At 40.8% G+C, this 18,510-nt stretch overlaps 2 protein-coding genes across 7 annotated transcripts in view; both read left to right on the forward strand.

Annotated features, from left to right (window-relative positions):
- LOC115024378 (myosin phosphatase Rho interacting protein) overlaps positions 1-4,288 on the forward strand; it is a 39,066-nt gene extending 34,778 nt beyond the window's left edge. For 2 of the 6 annotated variants that reach the window (XM_029455872.1, XM_029455874.1), the window contains 6 exons: positions 436-595; positions 745-858; positions 960-1,046; positions 1,175-1,337; positions 2,045-2,130; positions 3,309-4,288. In XM_029455872.1, coding sequence (XP_029311732.1) covers positions 436-595; positions 745-858; positions 960-1,046; positions 1,175-1,337; positions 2,045-2,130; positions 3,309-3,380 — 682 coding nt within the window. In that variant the 3' untranslated portion in view covers positions 3,381-4,288. Of the gene's footprint in view, positions 1-435; positions 596-744; positions 859-959; positions 1,047-1,174; positions 1,378-2,044; positions 2,131-2,487; positions 2,563-3,308 lie in introns of those variants that run through there. The other 4 variants (XM_029455873.1, XR_003834120.1, XR_003834119.1 and 1 more) reach the window with 4 other exon arrangements.
- A 3,391-nt stretch (positions 4,289-7,679) lies between these two features.
- On the forward strand, positions 7,680-17,971 carry LOC115024380 (transcription factor 20). The gene is made up of 6 exons (XM_029455877.1): positions 7,680-7,851; positions 8,892-11,605; positions 13,440-13,533; positions 14,629-14,678; positions 14,892-14,963; positions 15,518-17,971. Exons 2-5 carry the CDS (start codon positions 8,897-8,899, stop codon positions 14,937-14,939), a joined length of 2,901 nt encoding a protein of 966 aa, XP_029311737.1. The 5' UTR covers positions 7,680-7,851; positions 8,892-8,896; the 3' UTR covers positions 14,940-14,963; positions 15,518-17,971.
- The last annotated feature ends 539 nt before the right edge of the window (positions 17,972-18,510 follow it).

Consider the following 18,510-nt stretch of genomic DNA (forward strand, 5'->3'; position numbering starts at 1 on the left):
GTCTGAGTACTAAATAAAGTGTTTTGCAGCTGTCGCTCATGACTTGCTGGGACATGTGTTGAGGTACTCTGTGTTCCAGCACACCTGCCTGTCTTCAGCGTGCTGTAACACTGTTCTTGGTGACATGCGTGGATGCTTGACAGTAAATCAATCCGAATTTCATTAAGCTAGTTTTTTTGGGTCTGTGTACTGGCTCATTCACTCACCCCAAAGCTCTGTGACGAGTCTGAAACATTAACCACAGCAATGGAGGAAGCGCTCGCTCTATGAGACGCCACAGACGAAGCTTCCTGTGCTTTCATGATCCTCATTCCAGGATTGACTGGTTAACTAAACCAGAGCCTGAACATCTTTCTGTATTTGCACCTTTTTATTCCTGATCCCAACCTGGTGGTATTAGATCTTCTCTCAGTGTGGTTTTGTGTTGTGTTTTAGGGAGGAGCTGTGTTCGTTCCAGCGGGAGATAGAGGTCTTGTCGGAGCAGTATTCTCAGAAGTGCCTGGAAAACGCCCACCTGGCCCAGGCGCTGGAGGCCGAGAGGCAGGCCCTCAGGCAGTGTCAGCGAGAGAACCAGGAGCTCAATGCACACAACCAGGTGCAGACACACACTGTAATAGACGATCACTGGTACACACAACGCACTGTGTACAGATGTTTACTCAGGGACAATGTTTTGAGTGCGCATGAAAGCATAACTGCCTTCTGCTTAAATGTTCTAAGCTTTTTTCTTTGTGCCATTTTTAGGAGCTGAACAACCGTCTCGCAGCGGAGATCACCAAGATGCGCTCCATGACGTCTGAGGATGGATTAGGAGACTCAAACATCACAATACAGGGGAAAGAGCTCTACGAGTTTGAAGTAAGGTTCAAGCAAAAGTTCATAACATATCATAATATTAAGTCTGCACTGCTTCACTCATCTTTTTTATCTTCTTTTGTCATGTCCTTCTTTTCCTCTAGGTGATGCTGAGGGTGAAGGAGTCAGAGGTCCAGTACCTGAAGCAGGAAATCAACTCCCTGAAAGACGAACTCCAAGCTGCCCAAAGAGTACGCTGTTTTCTTTCTGTTAAGATTGCACTGCAAAGCCCTTTTTACTGCGCACATCCATGGATTCCTAGCTGAGAGACAACATGAATAATACCTTTTATCTGAAATGGCAAACAATGTGTTTTCAGGACAAGAAATATGCAACAGATAAGTACAAGGACATCTACACAGAGCTGAGCATCGTCAAAGCCAAAGCAGAGCGGGACCTGGGCCGGCTCAGAGACCAGCTGCAGCTGGCTCATGAGGCACTCGGGGAGCCGTCGCTGGAGGAAATGGAGCAAGGAGGATATGGTATGAACTACGAGAAGAAGAAGAAGAAGAGGAACATGCAGTAGGCCTCTTGCAAGAATAACTTTGACATTTTGATACCTGCTTGGACAAGTGATCCAAGACAGAGTTATCAAACTGACTTAACTGCACATACTTGTTGTACATTTTTTGTTTCAGCTTATGTTCATAAGGAGGTGCGTGTTTGGGAGATTTGATTAGCATAATTGATGCCCCAGAATTGCTGTGTTCCTGTTCCAATACCTTTGTGAGTTTGTTGTTTCCCAAGAGTAACAATAAGAATTTCCCAACACAGAGCATCAATGCCAAATGAAGCAGTGTAAGTTATGGTATTAGGGGACCTGAAACAAATATCAGCATATCAGAGAGAACGGTTTGATCAGAAGTAGTCAGATCTTCGTGACTTAGAGACGGGAGGCTGTCGAGGGAGTATGAGAGGTAACGAGGTGGACTGGAGAATATAAGGCAGTGGTGATGTTATAACCTCTAAGCCCCAAGCTGTTATGTTTAACTCAAAGTGCCCCCCCCTGTGGTGAAGGGCTGTCTTTCTGTTCAATCTAAAATCACTCATGTGCTAAATTAGTCTGAATCTGGTGGTCCTTTCATGAGGCCCATTGTGTGTCAACTAAATTAGCTTCAGTACAGCTGAGGACTAGACCCTTTTTCTATGGCTTCCCTTAATTTAAACTCTGACACATTTTGCCTTCTAGATATCATGAAGTCCAAAAGCAACCCTGACATCCTCAAGATGGCAGCTGCTGCAGCCAAACGCTCAGAGCGCACCATCAGGTCAAAGGTGGGTTTCCTGTAAAGTAGCAAATGAAGAGTAAAAACAATCCTTCATCCCACTGTGGTGTTAATGCTGGATTTTCATTGTATGGATCTGTATCACTCATTGTGTCATGTTGCTTAAGCAGCAATAGATTCAGAACTGACAGAAAATCCTGTTTTGACATTAGAGGTCTCCCACCAAACAAAGGCTGAGGAGCCGTTTCAAATGACTTACTGCCATCTAGTGGTCACCTGCAAAGCTGCTGTTTTTTAAATCTATTTTGTGACTCCATCAAAACTGCGGTCTTGGGATTGTGATACAAATTGAACACCACAGTAGCCTAACACACTTGCTGGTGTGTTTTCCCCCTTCTGTCCTCAGTCTGTGAGTCGAGACATGCCCTGGGACAGTTAGGGCTGCAGAGGACGTGTAGGCCTCCTTCCCCTTCTCCTTTAGGTAAACCAGACGCACAAACGGGTGGTGTAAACACATCCTCGTGTCCTCCACCTCTAAAGCACTCAATACTTTGGAATTACTACTTCACATAATATGCACAAATATCCCACTCCACAGACATGTGATGGTGAATAACTGTGTCTGAGATGTGACTGTTTTTAATAATTACTAATCTGTGTGTCCTTTCACATTAGTGGGCATATGTTTTGTGAATGACTTGCTTACTATGGAGCTCCAAAAACCCAAAGAATCAGCAAAAAGGCTTTTAGCCAGCGAGCTAACACTGACTAAGCTATCTGCATAATGCTACTTAGTTTTAGTTTGGTTTGACATTATGAGGGGGGAAACATTAAACGACACGCATTTCAAAAAATGTCAATAATGACACAATGAATAGTATCAATAGAAGTTCCTTCACTGTGTCTCGCTTGTCGGTATTTCAGCAACGAGGGAAGACGAATAGTGTCTGTGAACGTCTGTTAAGTGTTAGCTGGCGGCTAGAAGGATTCAGCTACGGTTGCAAGAGTTTTGGGGGCTCCATTGCACACAGGGTATAAACGGCTTTACAAACGACTGTAATGTGGTGCGTGGGCTCGCATGATTCCATTTTACAGATTTAATCACTGGGTGACAACAGATTTATACTGACAAAGGGAAGCACTGCCTGCTTAGGGACAGCACATCTGTCCAGAAGAATTTACGATGGTCGTTATTAACATCTGCTTTTTCTCTCTTCGTCCCTCCAGAGTCTAAAGGAAGGGCTGACAGCCGAGCAGAGACTCCACCTGTTTGAAAATAAAGACGCTAAGGAGTTCTGACAGCGACGCATCATGTCTACCTACCTTGCTGCATGTTTAGAAGTCCACTATATTTTAGCTCTGTAATTACTTATTTAGTTACACTACACACTGGTCACGAAACACAGATCATATATTATAAACACAAAAAAAACATGGTATGAAGTTTGAATTTCATGTCTAGATTTTGCATTCCATGCACTTCAGTTAACTGTGACATTTTTTGTATCGTTTATTTTTTGCTGCCATGTCTTACTGTAAATACTGTTTTTAATTGAGCATTGTCATTCACACACTAAAACTATGACTGTGTAAGCTACTGTTTTAACTCCCTAGACTGTTGCTTGCCAAAGGCATAAATGTGATGTTTAAAGGCTAAACACGACTACATGTTGATGAGTAGTGCATAACTAAACCATAGGAATGAGTCTGGCGTTCAGGTCCGCACGTTAACGCTCCACCGCTCCATCATCATTCCAGCACAGATGGAAGTGTTACTCAGTAAAACAAGCTATGAAACAAAAATGCTCGTCTGCATTAGAAAACAAATACCCACCATGTTGCTTCCCTGCCTGACTTCTACATCTTAGACGTTCCCTTCAATCCTTGGATCAATCAGAGAGCCGGGGGGGAGGCGACATCTTAATGCATCTGGATGGGATTCACTGACTCTAATTTAAATATATATATATGAACATTTCTATAGAGTTTTTGTTTTCTCTCGCTGCAATCATTGGTCCAGCTGTATGGGAGGTGTTGGAGTCGGTTGTGTTTGTAGTCTTGTTCAGTGGCAGTCCCTTTGTATTTATTTAAACGGTTGGGATTTTTCTTTCACATTCCCATTCCTTTGTACTCTATTATTGTAAATATAAAGCAAATATACACCATCTGACTACAGGTTTATTAGCAATAAATATTTTTGCACCCTTTTTGTTGCGTGACTGTTTTGAAAGTTGTTTTTGACAAACAAATGCAACATGACAATTCAGTTTTTCATTCAATTGCTATACAGTACATACATTTGGACGATAAAAAAAATGATGAGTACACAGCACTCAGGTTTAATGATTTATCAAATGTATAGTTTAGAAACAGACGGGAGTACCAGCACAGAAGCAAAGCAATGTGCTGCTGTAGACGCAGCAAACTATTGTAGCCACCTAAAAGAAAGTCCCAAAAAAAGAAATCTGTTTAAGAGTAGTTATATTCACTGCCTTACCTTGCTGTCAGACAGCCCCTTCCAACGGGGAACTGAAGCTGTTATCTATGCTCTCTTTAAAGCCACAGACTCCTTTAACAAAAGATAAGGTAGAATAATATATATATTTTTTTTTTTTTTTTTTCTCATAGCGTACACTAATATAAAAATGTTTTAATGGGCCTTTCTTTTAGGTCCACAGCAGTACTTTGCTTAGCTTCTGTGCTCCTCTGGTCTGTAACAGTCTGTCTTGTCCTCTCTGCGTGTTGATAGCCGTCTAACGTAGATACACACTGGCTATGGATGAGTACCTCATACAATTCCCTTTTCAAAAACTCTAAACTATCCCTTCAATGTACTGATGTTTAAGTCTAAAATCGGGGATGCAGCCTTTTACAATTATGCACCAAAGCTATGGAACACTACCTGCAGACATTAGGGAGGCTGGCCTGCTCAATATCTTCAAAAGTAAGCTAAAAACATATCTCTTTACTTTAGCCTTTTAATAGTGATATTTTATATCTCTTTACTTTAGCCTTTTAATGGTGATATTTTATATCTCTTTACTTTAGCCTTTTAATGGTGATATTTTATATCTCTTTACTTTAGCCTTTTAATGGTGATATTTTATATCTCTTTACTTTAGCCTTTTAATAGTGATATTTTATATCTCTTTACTTTAGCCTTTTAATAGTGATATTTTATATCTCTTTACTTTAGCCTTTTAATAGTGATATTTTATATCTTTTTACTTTAAACTTTTAATGGTGATATTTTATATCTCTTTACTTTAGCCTTTTAATGGTGATATTTTATATCTCTTTACTTTAGCCTTTTAATAGTGATATTTTATATCTTTTTACTTTAGCCTTTTAATGGTGATATTTTATATCTTTTTATCTTAGCCTTTTAATGGTGAATTATTATGTTGTAATGCTGCTACTCTATTTTATATCTTTTTATCTTAGCCTTTTAATGGTGAATTATTATGTTGTAATGCTGCTACTCTATTTTATATCTTTTTATCTTAGCCTTTTAATGGTGAATTATTATGTTGTAATGCTGCTACTCTATGCCACTTTAAACTAATTTAAATGATTTCATTAATTTTTGCTATACCTGGTTTAACATTGAATGTGTAAAGGTAACTGAGATAAATTTCAGAGTGTGTATTTTTGAAAAACCTGAGATCAAATAGACGGTGTTACCACGGGAACAAGAGGAAGTTTCTCTGATAAATGTGTATTGGAGGAAAACTGGCTTTAACCGAAGGGAGTAAAGCAGTTGAAAGGCCACAGGGGCGCATTGTTGATCTCATGCTTTCAAAATATGGCTCTGATAGTTTAAAACATTTACAAGAATGGTGTGATGAATGTGGTTTTCCGACAGGAGGGTCGTTGAGTACGGCACAGATACGGAAACTAGGCATGATCTCCAATGTTATTTTAATTCTGCTATTTTATATTATTTTAATTCTGCTATTTTTATAATGGTACTTCAGACTCATTTAACAGAAATGGTTTCCCCATTTGTTCATGTTTTATTTTATTAAAGCAGACAGCAGTCAACAACAGTTCCTACCTTCCTTTCTACCTCTTTAGCTTCATTCCTTACTTCCTTCCTTCATTTTTTTCTTCCTTTCTTTCTTTCTTTCTCTTTATCCTTCCTTGCTCCCTTCTTTCCATCCTTTCCTTTTTCCCTTTCTTCCTTCTTCCTTCATTTGTTCCTCCTTTCCTTCTTCTTTCCTTCTTTATTACCTTTCTTTCTCCCTTCCTTCCTTCCATCCATCCTTCCTTCTTTCCTTTCTACCTCTTTACCGTTCTTCCTTCCTTCCTTGCTCCCTTCTTTCTTTCTTTCCTTCCATTTTTACTCCTTACCCTCCTTTAATTCCTGCTTTCTACCCTTCCTTTATCAGAAAGGAAGAAGGAAGAAAGTTACAGAGGATTAGGAAAAGAAGAAGAAAGGGAGCAAAGAAGGAAGGGAGGATGGAAGAAATTGAGAAAAGGAAAGAATGGAAGATGGAAAATTAAGATAAGAACAAATAAAAGGAGGAAAGGAAGAACGCAAACAAGGAAGGGAGGGAAGGTTGAAAAAAAGGGAGGAAGGAAAGAAATTAAAAAGAAAGGACGAAAGGAAAGAAGGAAGGATGAAAAGGAGTAAGAATGGAAGGAAGGACGGAAGGTAAAGAGGAAGTTTCATGCACAATACCTTCACTTCACTTCTCTTCACTTCACATGCTCATCTGCTCCAGTCATGGCTGAGGCAGCCAGCAGCAAATAATTTATTTATTACAACAATGATTTTAGGCAAATATATACATGATTATAATGGAGAGTGATGGAGCAAAAACTGGACAAATGCCTTTCAACCTCTCAAGGCCACCAGAGGTGTCTAAAATAAAACCTTGGGGTATGTGGAATATATGCTGAACGTTCTTGCTTTAGTTATAAAATTTGCAATTGGTTGCCTATCTGTGCCTATTATGTATTTCATTAATCACCACTTACCAGTATATCAAATAAAGTCAGTGTAAAACAATAAATTATAGTACTTGGCTTCAGAGGGGCATGCTAATCACGTGTTAGCAACAACAAATGCTGGCAAATTATTATTATTTTGAAAGTAGTATTTTATAGTTGTTTTTATAAACTATATTAGAAAATGACGCCAAATAATATTTCTTATGGGGCATACCACTTTACTCCCTTAATGCGTTTCTGTTCCACAGCCGAGTGACAACTGTTTAACTCGTGGCTTTACATGTCAAGCCACCCAGAGTTAAACAGCACACAGCTGAAAGTAATGCCCAGTAATTATGTCACTCCAAGAAAAAGGAAAAAGACAGCAGCCTAAATCATCCCGGGTTTGTCGCCTGGTTTATAGTTTCTGAAGTTTTGACACTCTCCATGCAACAGCTGGGTCAAGGAAAAATTAACTTACAAACAATAGGCTGTTCCTGCAAACATTTAGAGAAATTATGCGTTTATTAATTTTCATCTTTTTGATATTATATTGTACTTTGTCTGCCTATTATTTAAAAATAAAAAAAGATATTGAAACGCATCACTAATTGTTTTATTATGAAGGGGGCATCCGGAAGTTTGAGATTATAGTCTGAACAATTTGACACTGCTGGTATCAGAGTAGTGTGTTCCTGGAAAGTGTGTGTATCTGTATTTAATGTTGGGCTTTTTGTCTTTGTAGTGTTATTATGATTTGTTAGAGTAGATGGGTTGTTGAAAGAGATGCAGGGTGGGACGAATTCTTAACTGGACGTTTTTCTCTCTCGTCCGGGTAAGTTTTGATCAGCAGCACAGCGCTTTACCTCCGCTCTGTCTTTGTTTCATCCAGCCGGCCGGGCCCGACGTGTACCCTTCTCGTAAATGGAGAGGACGTACAGCCAAACTCTACGAAAAGTTATCTGCAATTTAATAAAACATTGCTTATCGTTGAATTTTGGAATGTAGTAGGAATAAAAACATACTTATTCGAACTGCCAAGATCCACTTTTCAATTCGGTATGCATGTATTACAGCAAAGAACAACATTACATTACAATTTAATTAATCTGTTTGGCCGTTATTTTTACAAGAAAGTTACCAAGTGTCGTATTGGGCAATAACGAACTATGTGGAGCAGTAAGCTATAAAAGTTGTCATGCTATCGTAATAATGAGCTTCTTGGGGTAGTAGACCTCGCCGAAATAAGGAGTGCTCGCTAACGATTAGTCGAAGCTGTAAAGTCACGTTCTGTGGCGTTCGTTTTCGATATTTAATGAAAATACCTACAAGCTGCCAGATATTCAATGTAGTTCGGCGAACTGCAACGCTACCGGAGCTAAGCCGGGCCTAGCTAGCTAACGTTAGCTGTTGCTAGGCTAAGCTAACTATGTACCAACTGTGACCTGTCAACCGTTGGTCGTATAAAGTCAGTAGGTTGTCTTAAGAAAGACTGTATTCTTAACCTATCAACTTGATATTATGAATATTCAAAAAATAATAATGTAGATTGGAAATTAGCCAAAAAACGTAAATGGTCAGTTATGCTATGTTCTCCAACGTTATTGAAATTTGAGTGTTCAACGTTAGCTGTAAGGGGAAAAAACGCATCGAATTGAACAGCACACCTACAAAGTATAACTCAAAGAGGTTAAAAGTAGGTAATCTATGACCTCAAGTGCCTGGAGAAGAGCACATGTTCTCACTCTGGTTAGATAAGAGTAGTTAACCAACGTAAAAAAGAAGAGAGTAATGATAATTAAATGATATGCTTCCTCCTAGACATAAATCATTATTAGCTGCACCACTTCCTTTTATACTCTCCGTCTATTGCAGTTATTATGGAGCAGCCACCTGGGAGCTTAGATGAGCTACAGCCTCAAGACCTCACCACCTCCAGTGTCCCCACTGTGATTGACCTGACCAGGAAAGGCGAAGATCGTGTCCTTAACAGCACGTCCCTTGATGCTCTGCGGATGGTCAAGAGCCCCGGCTGGTACCCAAACTCTGGCACCAGCAACCCCGGATTACCCTTCTCAGAGACTGGCTCCTCTGACACAACTCTTCAATCAGGGGATCAAATTCAACCAGACAATGCCTTCTCCCACACTACAGTCACCCTCTCCTACGTGAGCAGGTCTCATGTCTTCTCCACTCACGACTCCCTGCCTCGCCATTCGCCTCTGTATGATGTGCCGCCTATTAGCAAGTTGTCCCACCATCCTCCTTGTGACTCAGATGAAGGGCTTGGGGATACTGGCTATGCACTGAACCAGCAGTACTTGGAGCAGCTTGATGGGCCTGGAGACCTCGCCACTCAGACAGAACTTTTTCAGTCATTGTCTCAGGCTCATGTGGGACCAGAGAACAATGGGGGAGTATGTCCAACGCAGGGGCCTCAGGAGTTCACGAGTGGAGTCATTTCAAGCGACTGGGATAAGCATGTAAAAGGCGAAGAGAAACACAGCCTTTCTCTGGAAATGAGTCAGGGTTTGCAGAATGGACAGGCTGATAGCTGTTCGAGTTTAGGAGTATGTGCTAAATCCTCACCGGAGACACTCACCCCTGCCACAGGGGAGGACGAGGAGAGGAGAGGCTCTGAGGTGCTATTTCTCATGTCTAAGAAACAGGACTTGGTGGTCGTCCCAGACATTGTGAGAGCTGGAGATCTGTGTTCACTAAGCAGGGAGTACATCAGTCCTCTGGAGGACCCTGTCTCCCCGTCCGCTACCTCACTGGACAATGTGGAGGATGTGTTCATCCTGCCTCAGGCCTCCAGCTCACCCAGCGGAGACAACTCTTATCTAGAAACAACTGATGAGGTTGCATGCGATGAATTGAGGATAGAGGGTCCCATTCAGCCAGGCTTTGGCATCAGCAATAGTACCACAAGGTTAGATTCAAGAGCTGAAAATAAGCAGCCTGTGCATAAACGAAAGGCAGTGCTAGAGCCTTTGATTGACTTGACAGATGACGTTTGTGTGTCAGATGTTTCAGAAAACAAACTCAAGACTGTCATTCCTCACATGAATGGGAAGGCAAAGGCAAAAGAGAGAACTTTAAAAGAAAAGAAACTGCCAGTGCGGTCCGGCAGAGGGACGCGGTTAGAGGCTATAGTAATGAACATAAACTCCAGCAGGTATAAAGTGTCAGGATGCATACGCACCAAAAAGAAAGCAAATGCTTCCCAATCGACAGCTAGTGATTCTAAGTTAGCCAGTCCTAAGAGGAATGACATCCTGTCAGTAGGGAAAAGGAAAAGCAGAGCAAAAGCACCTTTCTCAGTGAAAACAATGAAACAAAAAGCAGGAACTTCAATAAAAAGAGGTAAAACTAATAACATTAACACTGATAGTTGCAAAGACTCTACCTCTGATTTAGAACTCAATCATTCTGAAAAATCTAATGGCAGCACACCGCCAAACAGCTCTCAGTTTGCTGTGCACAAGGAGTCAAAGAAGGAGCCAGAGGATGTTTCACACCCTACACACTCAGCGCAGACTAGCCCTGTGAAGTCAAAGAGGAAACCCTCATCACAGTCGAGTCCTCAGTTTGATCTCCACAGAAACTCAAAGGAGCCAGAGCATCTTTCTCCCCCTGACCCTTCAGGGGAAATTCATATGGCAACATTTTCCCCACCACCATCAACATCTCCAAAGAAAAGCCAAGGCAAAGCGAAAGGCAAGGCTACAGGTAACAAAACATGTCCCCCTGCCAAGACTAAGGGGTCTCGCACTCCCAAGAGGAGGCAAAAGAAACAACAATGGATCCAGTCTTCTTCCATGTTCTCCCCCAAAGAGCCAGAGATCAGGTTGAAGTATGTCAACTTCAAGGAGGAGAAAAGGCACTTTAGGTTGGACAGTTTCTCTCCATTCATCCGCGTGGAGCATCAGCAGTCATCGTCATCACTGTACACTGTAATCAACTACCCCGAGGAGGTCAGGACACAACACAAGAAGGGCCAGCAGCAGCAGGCTCACCCCTGTGGCTTCATTTCTGCAGTTGTACCCAGCACTTCCTGTCTGCAGCTGGGCCGGGCATCCATGCACAGCCAGCACCAGCGCGCTCTCGTCTGCTGCCTGTGTCGGCAGCCAGCCAACGCCATGGACTTGGGGGACCTCCACGGCCCCTATTACCCTGAAGGGTACCGGCCAGGCATCAAAAGACCAGCCAGCATGTCGGACCACAAAGAGGACGGGGACGACAACAGCGATTCAGACTCTTCTTCCTGCATCGTTAGAGGCAGGGGGAGGAAGCGTGCCATTACACCCACATCACGACCTCTCAGGCCAGGAGCCAAGCTGAAGCAGCAGGGTCTCCTAGAGAGCCACCGGTGGACAGCTGACAATACTGGCAGCCCTGCAGCTAAGCGGGCTCGGTCAGACGCTGGCTCTGCTGATGTGGAGGACTGGTACAGCCCCCCTGTGCTTCCCCTGGAGCCCTGTGAATACTGGCTCCACGAAGACTGTGGCATCTGGTCCGCAGGTGTGTTCCTTGTTAAGGGCAAAGTCTACGGACTGGAGGAGGCTGTCAAGGTGGCCCAGGAGACGGTAAACTAAACTTTAATCCCATAATGTGAATACAGTTTCAAAATTCACACAGATGTGGTTGATGATGGAGCTGTAAATGAACAAAAGATGAAGGATGATCATGCGTTTATAGTGTGCCTGTTTACTTGTTTTTCTAGTTTCTAGGATACTAATAGATTTTAGCTGCGTTATCAAATCAAAGCATGAGTAAGCATGCATAATTAGACAATTATGTCAGTTAGGAAAAGATTGGGAATTATTAGTGCAGAAGAACAACATTGACATTGTGATTTTTTTTAAATATAACACATTTTTGCATTGCTTGAATGTTGATTTTGTTGTGCATTTCAACAAGAACTGCTCTTTAAAAGCTGAGGTCTGCAATGATACTGCCTGCTGCTGGTCCAGAGCAGACAGAAACATCTCACTGAGCTCTACATCTGTTTCTGCAAACATGTCCAGATCTCATTTCTATTTGTTGAGTTTTGAACCTTCATTATTCCCTTTCCCAGGAGTTTGACAGAGATCTTTGGTCAATGTCCACGTACTTTTCCCCCTTAGCTTTTAATCGCATAAACACTTCTGCATAAACAGTCGCACGCTTGTGAATCCTGACTATTCTGAATCATTTTAATAGTAAGGTTTTGTGACGTGGCCCACATTTACTTCAACACTTTTCTCAATGTTTTTGATTATTCGTTTGCCGTGGAGGCCTGCAAGAGAAACAATTTCTTGACGAGTTCAAGCTAACAGAGTGAGTTATTGATATATTGAGTTAAGGATCATTTTGTAGAGGAAGTATTCCTTTAGCGGCGCTGTGGTAGACTAAGTCATGTTTTCCCTTAGATTGCTGCCAGCTATATGACAAAAGTTAAAGGCTGTGTGTTAAATGACTCTATTCATAATCAGAACTATTCTCTGCAGTTTCTGACGGGAAGATCTGTGAAATGGTTAGCAAGGAGTATTTCTTTATGAAACTGACTTCAGAGTTTGTAAGGTGTGTTGGCTCACTGGCATGAGTTCCTGGGACACTTGGCTGGAACAGAGCCAATGATAATGTAACACCTGTGTTACAGCTAGGCTTGTAACAGTCCACCAATATCGCGGTATCAAAGGTGATGGTAATTGTACTATGTACATTTTCTTATCTACGGTTTTGAAAGTGTGGGTGGGTGTGTGGACAGGAGCATCTTCAGTATGTACGTTAATAATTATAGGACATTATTTTAATGTAGTACCTAATTTAACATGCTATAGTGCTTCTAGCATATAAAATAACTTCCTTTTTAGTTCATTAAGATGCTATTATTCAGGTTTATAATTCTGGTCTTGTTTTGTTTTTTAAGGATCATTGTAACTTATAATAATAATAATAATAATATAATAATAATAATAATGATAGTAAAAATAAGTTTTCTTCATAATGATGAATTTAGGACATTACTGTGCAATATGGATAACTGAGGACCTTGAAGAAAAGCTGATATGTTAATAAGGTGTCTACAGGTCCTCCTTATTATTAAAAACTCAAGTTTAATTATCTAACTTCAAGGCCATAGAAGCCTGATGGCTGGTAAATACAGCATTTAGGTTTTAAATTCACAGAAAGACCTTGAAGGAGCTTCCCTATTGTTCTTGTCTAGTCAAAACTCAGCATTGATCATGTATCAGGGGTTCAATCATACACATCTGCTTGTCATTTGTAAGTACTACCTGCAAAGCTTTAAGAGTAATATCCCTGATGGTGTGTATATGTTTGTAAGAGATATCAGATTGTATACCTGGTATCTAAGCCTGTTCTAAGCAGACGTGTACATGATGTCTTCATTGGTCCTTTTATCTGCCGTGTGTTTAGATGTGTTCAGCGTGCAGTGACCCGGGTGCTACACTGGGCTGCTTCTGTAAAGGCTGTCCCACCAAGTACCACTACAGATGTGCTCTGCAGTCAGGTGAAGTGCTGCTCTCTGCCCTGTCTGCACACACACCATGTGAACAAAGTACAGTTACTTATCCGTGTGCATGGTTACAGCTACAGTGTGCATAGCTATGTTGTAACTGTCTTTAATCTTGAAGGGTCCAATTTATTTTGAATGGGATCCAGCCACGCAGTCAGTTCTGGTTTTATTTGTCCATGTTAAAAAAAAAAATGAACATCAGTTTAAGAGTACACTATATTTATAATATTTGCACCGCTTTACATTTGCCTACTCTTCTTCCTCTTGATGTTCCTTCTGTCTCTCCTTCCTTCCTTTCCCTTCCTTCCTTTCCCTTCCTTCCTTTCCCTTCCTTCCTTTCACTTCCTTCCTTTCCCTTCCTTCCTTTCCCTTCCTTCCTTTCACTTCCTTCCTTTCACTTCCTTCCTTCCTTTCCCTTCCTTCCTTCCTTTCACTTCCTTCCTTCCTTTCCCTTCCTTCCTTTCACTTCCTTCCTTTTCCTTCCTTTCATATTTTAGCCACCCAAAAGAAAGTCCCACCAAAATAAATATGTTTAATTGTTGCTATATTTAGAATACTTTCACTGCCACACCTTGCCGTCAGACAGCCTTTTTCAGTGGGGAACTGAAGCTGTTATCTATGCTCTCTTCAAAGTCACCAGACTCCATTGACAAAAACAGTAATTTTACCTCGCAAAGCAAGGGAGTTGCTGGTCTAACGCTGCCTCGGATCAGTTTGTGTTATTGTGTAACATTGGTGTTCTTAAATGGTTAGTTTTGATTCACCAAAGAACACAATAACACAAACTGGAGTTGTGCCGTCCACTATGTACTGTAGGTAATACACTGATTATGGATAAGTACCTCCTACTATGCGACTTTGAAAAATATCCACACTGTATCTTTTAACATTGTATCTGTTCAAATGTGATGTTGAATACACCTACGCCTGGTGCTTTGTGTGAGTGTGTCTGAGTTATTGTCTGTGAATAGCTCTTGTGTGGTTGGATGTTATCACTTCCACTATACCTGAACATGCAAGTGTGGGTGGTTGCACCTTTTTAGATTAAGTGTGGCTTCTTTAACTGCTGTTCTGTTCTTGTTCTACCAGATGGTGTACTCATCGAAGAAAATTTTTCCATGAAGTGTAAAAAGCACAAGGTAAGCACAAATAACTGCAAACATATATATATATATATATATATATATATATATATATATATACACACACACACACACACACACACACACACACACACAAGCAAGCTGTAGTACTGGGTGTGTTTATGCTACTATAGATCTAGCCGTCCACTGTTGGAACAAACTCATGTGTGACTGTATTAAAATATTTTGTGATTCCTCATCCATCCTCAGAACAAGAGATTCAGAGCCCCTCCAGGGAACCAATGGGATGACAGGTGACAAAGTTAGCAGAAACCTCACGAGGTTAGTAAATACCTGCTCTGCTCTCATGTCCTCTGCAGATCTGGAGTTAGTTGTGTCACGTTTGAAAAAATGACTCATCAGCGAGGTCAAAGTAGACTGGAGATGGCAAATTTATAACAAAAAATCCAGCGTTGGGGGCATGGAGGTCTAATGACAGATGCTAATAAGGTGTATTATGGGGAAGTGTATACTGGGGACTAAAAGTTGGGATTTCTTAGCCTCTGCTGCTTCAATTTGACAGTTTTTTCCCCCAATACTAAATACTAAAGTAATACAATACTAAATTGCTGGAGTACGCAAGTTACTTATCAAGCAAACAGATGGAGGCAGTGTTTCACACAACATGTGTAAATAGTTTCTGACAGCCCCCAGAATGAAATTGAAGGAAGTAGGCATAGAAATGACAGAAATAAAATACGTGGCATACTGTCTAACTTTTTTAAAATAAGTATTACAGATGAGGCTGTGTTTGTGTTTTTTCCTCCAGAATAAGAATAAATGGATTCAGATGAATTCATCACTTTAAAACATATGTTTCTGTTTTATTCATCCAGACATTCACACACAACATCCTGCAGGGCCTCTCCTTCCCGTTCTGCTGGTAACCACGGTAACTGTGGACCAGGGTTCTTCTGACTGACAGCTAGCACCCGAAAACCTTAACTTCACCCTCTGCTCTGCAACTGCACTGTTAACCCCCGACACTGACGCCGGAGGCGCCCGGTCACCAAAACCTCCAGAGTTCAGTCTGACGGGGACACGGACACATACACTCACATACAGTAACGTGCTGAATTTGTCATTTGTGTTATTACTCTAGTTATTTATATGGGTTTTCTGTTCCTGGAGTAAATATGAATAACAATCAAAGATATTTAATTTTTTAAAGATTTTTTTAAGTATTTCATTATATCTGGTTTATTTATTTCTGGACTTTTCTTAAGCAGTTGTCAAAGAGGTTTGATTGTGTGTTTTTAAATTAAATTATTGGTTAAGTAGTTTAATGTTGAAATATCAAGCCAGTCAAGGAGATGCTGGTCGGTCAAGATATGACGCTTGCAGAACAAGGTACCTGATTGGACGCTGTCGACACAACAGGGTTCTGTTAAACAGAACAGCTTTTGGGATCGTAGCACATGGCGTTACGTTTGGTTCCACAAAGAGCTGTGCCCTGAAGCAAGTCTCTCATACACCCCAACAACACTTGCACTAAATGCTGGGCCCAGTTGATGTTGACGAGGGGACTGAACAGTTTGTGTTTGAATGTATTCTCATGGAGGGTTTTTGCAGGAAGCACTTTGGAGTGACACTGAACATGTCTGGTCTCTTCCCACCCCACACCCCATCATTTGATTCAGGCTCACTCGTGTGCCTCTTAGAGGTCCACAGGTCTTCCAACCATCAGGGTGAGACCTTGTTTTTAGAGATTGTTTTTGACTCACAGCACTTTGGCCTCCCACTTCAGGCTGGGAGAATATCAATGTGCCCTTAAATCAGTTTGTATCTTAATGAAATTTCAACATGATTTTGTTGAGAGCCCTCTAAGGGGATCATAAATTAAAGCAAGCTTAGATTTGTTCCTGGAAGTAAAGGGATTCCTCTCAATGCAAGCCATCTGCTGTTTACTTGGATTTCTCCCCAGAGCTGCAAAAAATTCAGTTTAATTTTCTGATTTTTGCAGCACAGTATTCAAAACAATTTTGGAGTACCTCAACAAACCCTCTTTTGGGATAAAAAAGACCTCTCGGCTTCACCTGTGTCACTTAAGTTTAAGAAGGATGTGTGTTTGCAGATTTCTATGCTGACCTTGAGAGTCTTTGGTTTACATCTATCTTAATTTCAATAGAAATGGCCATGCTAGTATAAAGATTCCTCTACTACTCGACTTCTGCAATTTCATTTCTTGACTTGGGCCTAAATGGTGAATTTCCACCTGAACCTTTTCTTAAAAAGCCTTATCTGACGTATAAGACGTATAGTTTTTCTTATTCTCACTAGCTTGTGGTGCAATGACAAATCAGTGGATGTATATTACCTTTATTTGGACATCTTGATGACAGAAGGCAGCTTGCATGCATTTTCTGCTGCAGACTTTATTGTTATTGATACCAGGGGCATGGTAGGCTAATTCCCAATGAACCCGTCGACCTGTTTGAATCTCTGTACTGAGATTAGTATTTGTACTAGTTGAATCGGGTGCTGAGGTCATGGCTTTGGCCTGTGAGCCAGCCTGTTTGTTTCAGAGAGAAGTCTATATGTGACCAGTGTTGGTATAACAACTATGTACTTCTGCATAGCACCACTAGGGGCAGCGCCGTGCTGTCGAGACCAGTGTGTGTGAGGTCCATTACAGCCATGGCTTCATGTTAACGGATCGCCACACAGAGGCAGCCGAAGGCTTCGTCTGGAAACAACACACACGCACACACACACACACACACATCCCAATCTCTTTATCCTGCAACACCACCTATCTATTTAATTTGTGCCATCCTTATGTTTCGTGTATTTTATATTTTGTTGAGGTGAAATTTTCACTGCAATTGTTTTTCAATTACAGGCAAATGTTTGCATTGTACCAAATACAGATTTTGAAATATGTTTTACAAAATGTTTGGATTAAAAAAAGTTATTGTCCACGTGTTAATCTCAGGGCTGAATCTCAGATAATCTATTGATTTGAATTTTAGTTTTGTGATTTTTCTTTGCTGTTTTTTGGGCTCATTGTGTTGACCCCACATTGAGAGCAATGATACCTGTAGCAGGATGTTAACTCCTCAGATGCAAAGCCGTCTGTCCTGGTACACACTACTCATCACATTCCAACGCCTCCTCCATGTGTCTGTCAGTGCTGTGGTGTTTTTAGGTTAAACATGGGACTAGGACTGCCAACTCATGTCACTTTTTTCATGCTTTTTATTTTATGGCAACTTTTTGTATCGTCTTTCTCACCTCTTGGAACGTTAGAGGTCATGTAATTGTCAAAAATAAATATTTTGTTCAACGTTGTGGTTTTCTGAAAGAAATATGTGTATTGACTGGTGGCAATGTTTTTAATTAAATCAAACTTTAAAAGATATATTTTCTAATAATATAGAGCTCCTAATTGACCAAAACTGCATTGGGATTAAAATGAATTATGGCACAATGAAACAAAAAAGAGTAGTAATACATATATGAAACCATTAATTGTGAAATCATTCAATAGCTTGTTAAACTAACTTTATATTTAAGGGTTCAATGTGTCATTCTGAGCCACCTGCTCCAAAGAAACAGGGTGCAGTATATCACCTCTAACTGGGTCCATACAATCTCTAATGTTTATATTTTAGTTGTAGAAGTTTGTCATATATGTCATATTTATTGTATTCTAATGTATTATTTATATTGTGTATTACATTTACTCCTGTGTAATGCCTGTCAGTCAGTCAGCAGGGCAAGAAAACAAATATTCGACCAAACTGCTGAAACTGTGAGAGCCGGTCAGAAAACTCTGCTGTCTGATAATCTTCATGTGGAGCGGCCAGAGAGACTTGAGCTCAGCCAG

The sequence above is a fragment of the Cottoperca gobio genome, chromosome 19 (genome assembly GCF_900634415.1).
Source record: "Cottoperca gobio chromosome 19, fCotGob3.1, whole genome shotgun sequence".
In the NCBI taxonomy this organism is placed as follows: domain Eukaryota; kingdom Metazoa; phylum Chordata; class Actinopteri; order Perciformes; family Bovichtidae; genus Cottoperca; species Cottoperca gobio.

Coding starts and splice junctions, on each gene's coding strand:
- LOC115024380 (XM_029455877.1), top strand. CDS start 8,897: ATGGAGCAGCCACCTGGGAGCTTAGATGAGCTACAGCCTCAAGACCTC. Junction 13,534..14,628: donor CAGATGTGCTCTGCAGTCAG/GTGAAGTGCTGC, acceptor TTGTTCTACCAG/ATGGTGTACTCATCGAAGAA. Junction 14,679..14,891: donor TGAAGTGTAAAAAGCACAAG/GTAAGCACAAAT, acceptor ATCCATCCTCAG/AACAAGAGATTCAGAGCCCC.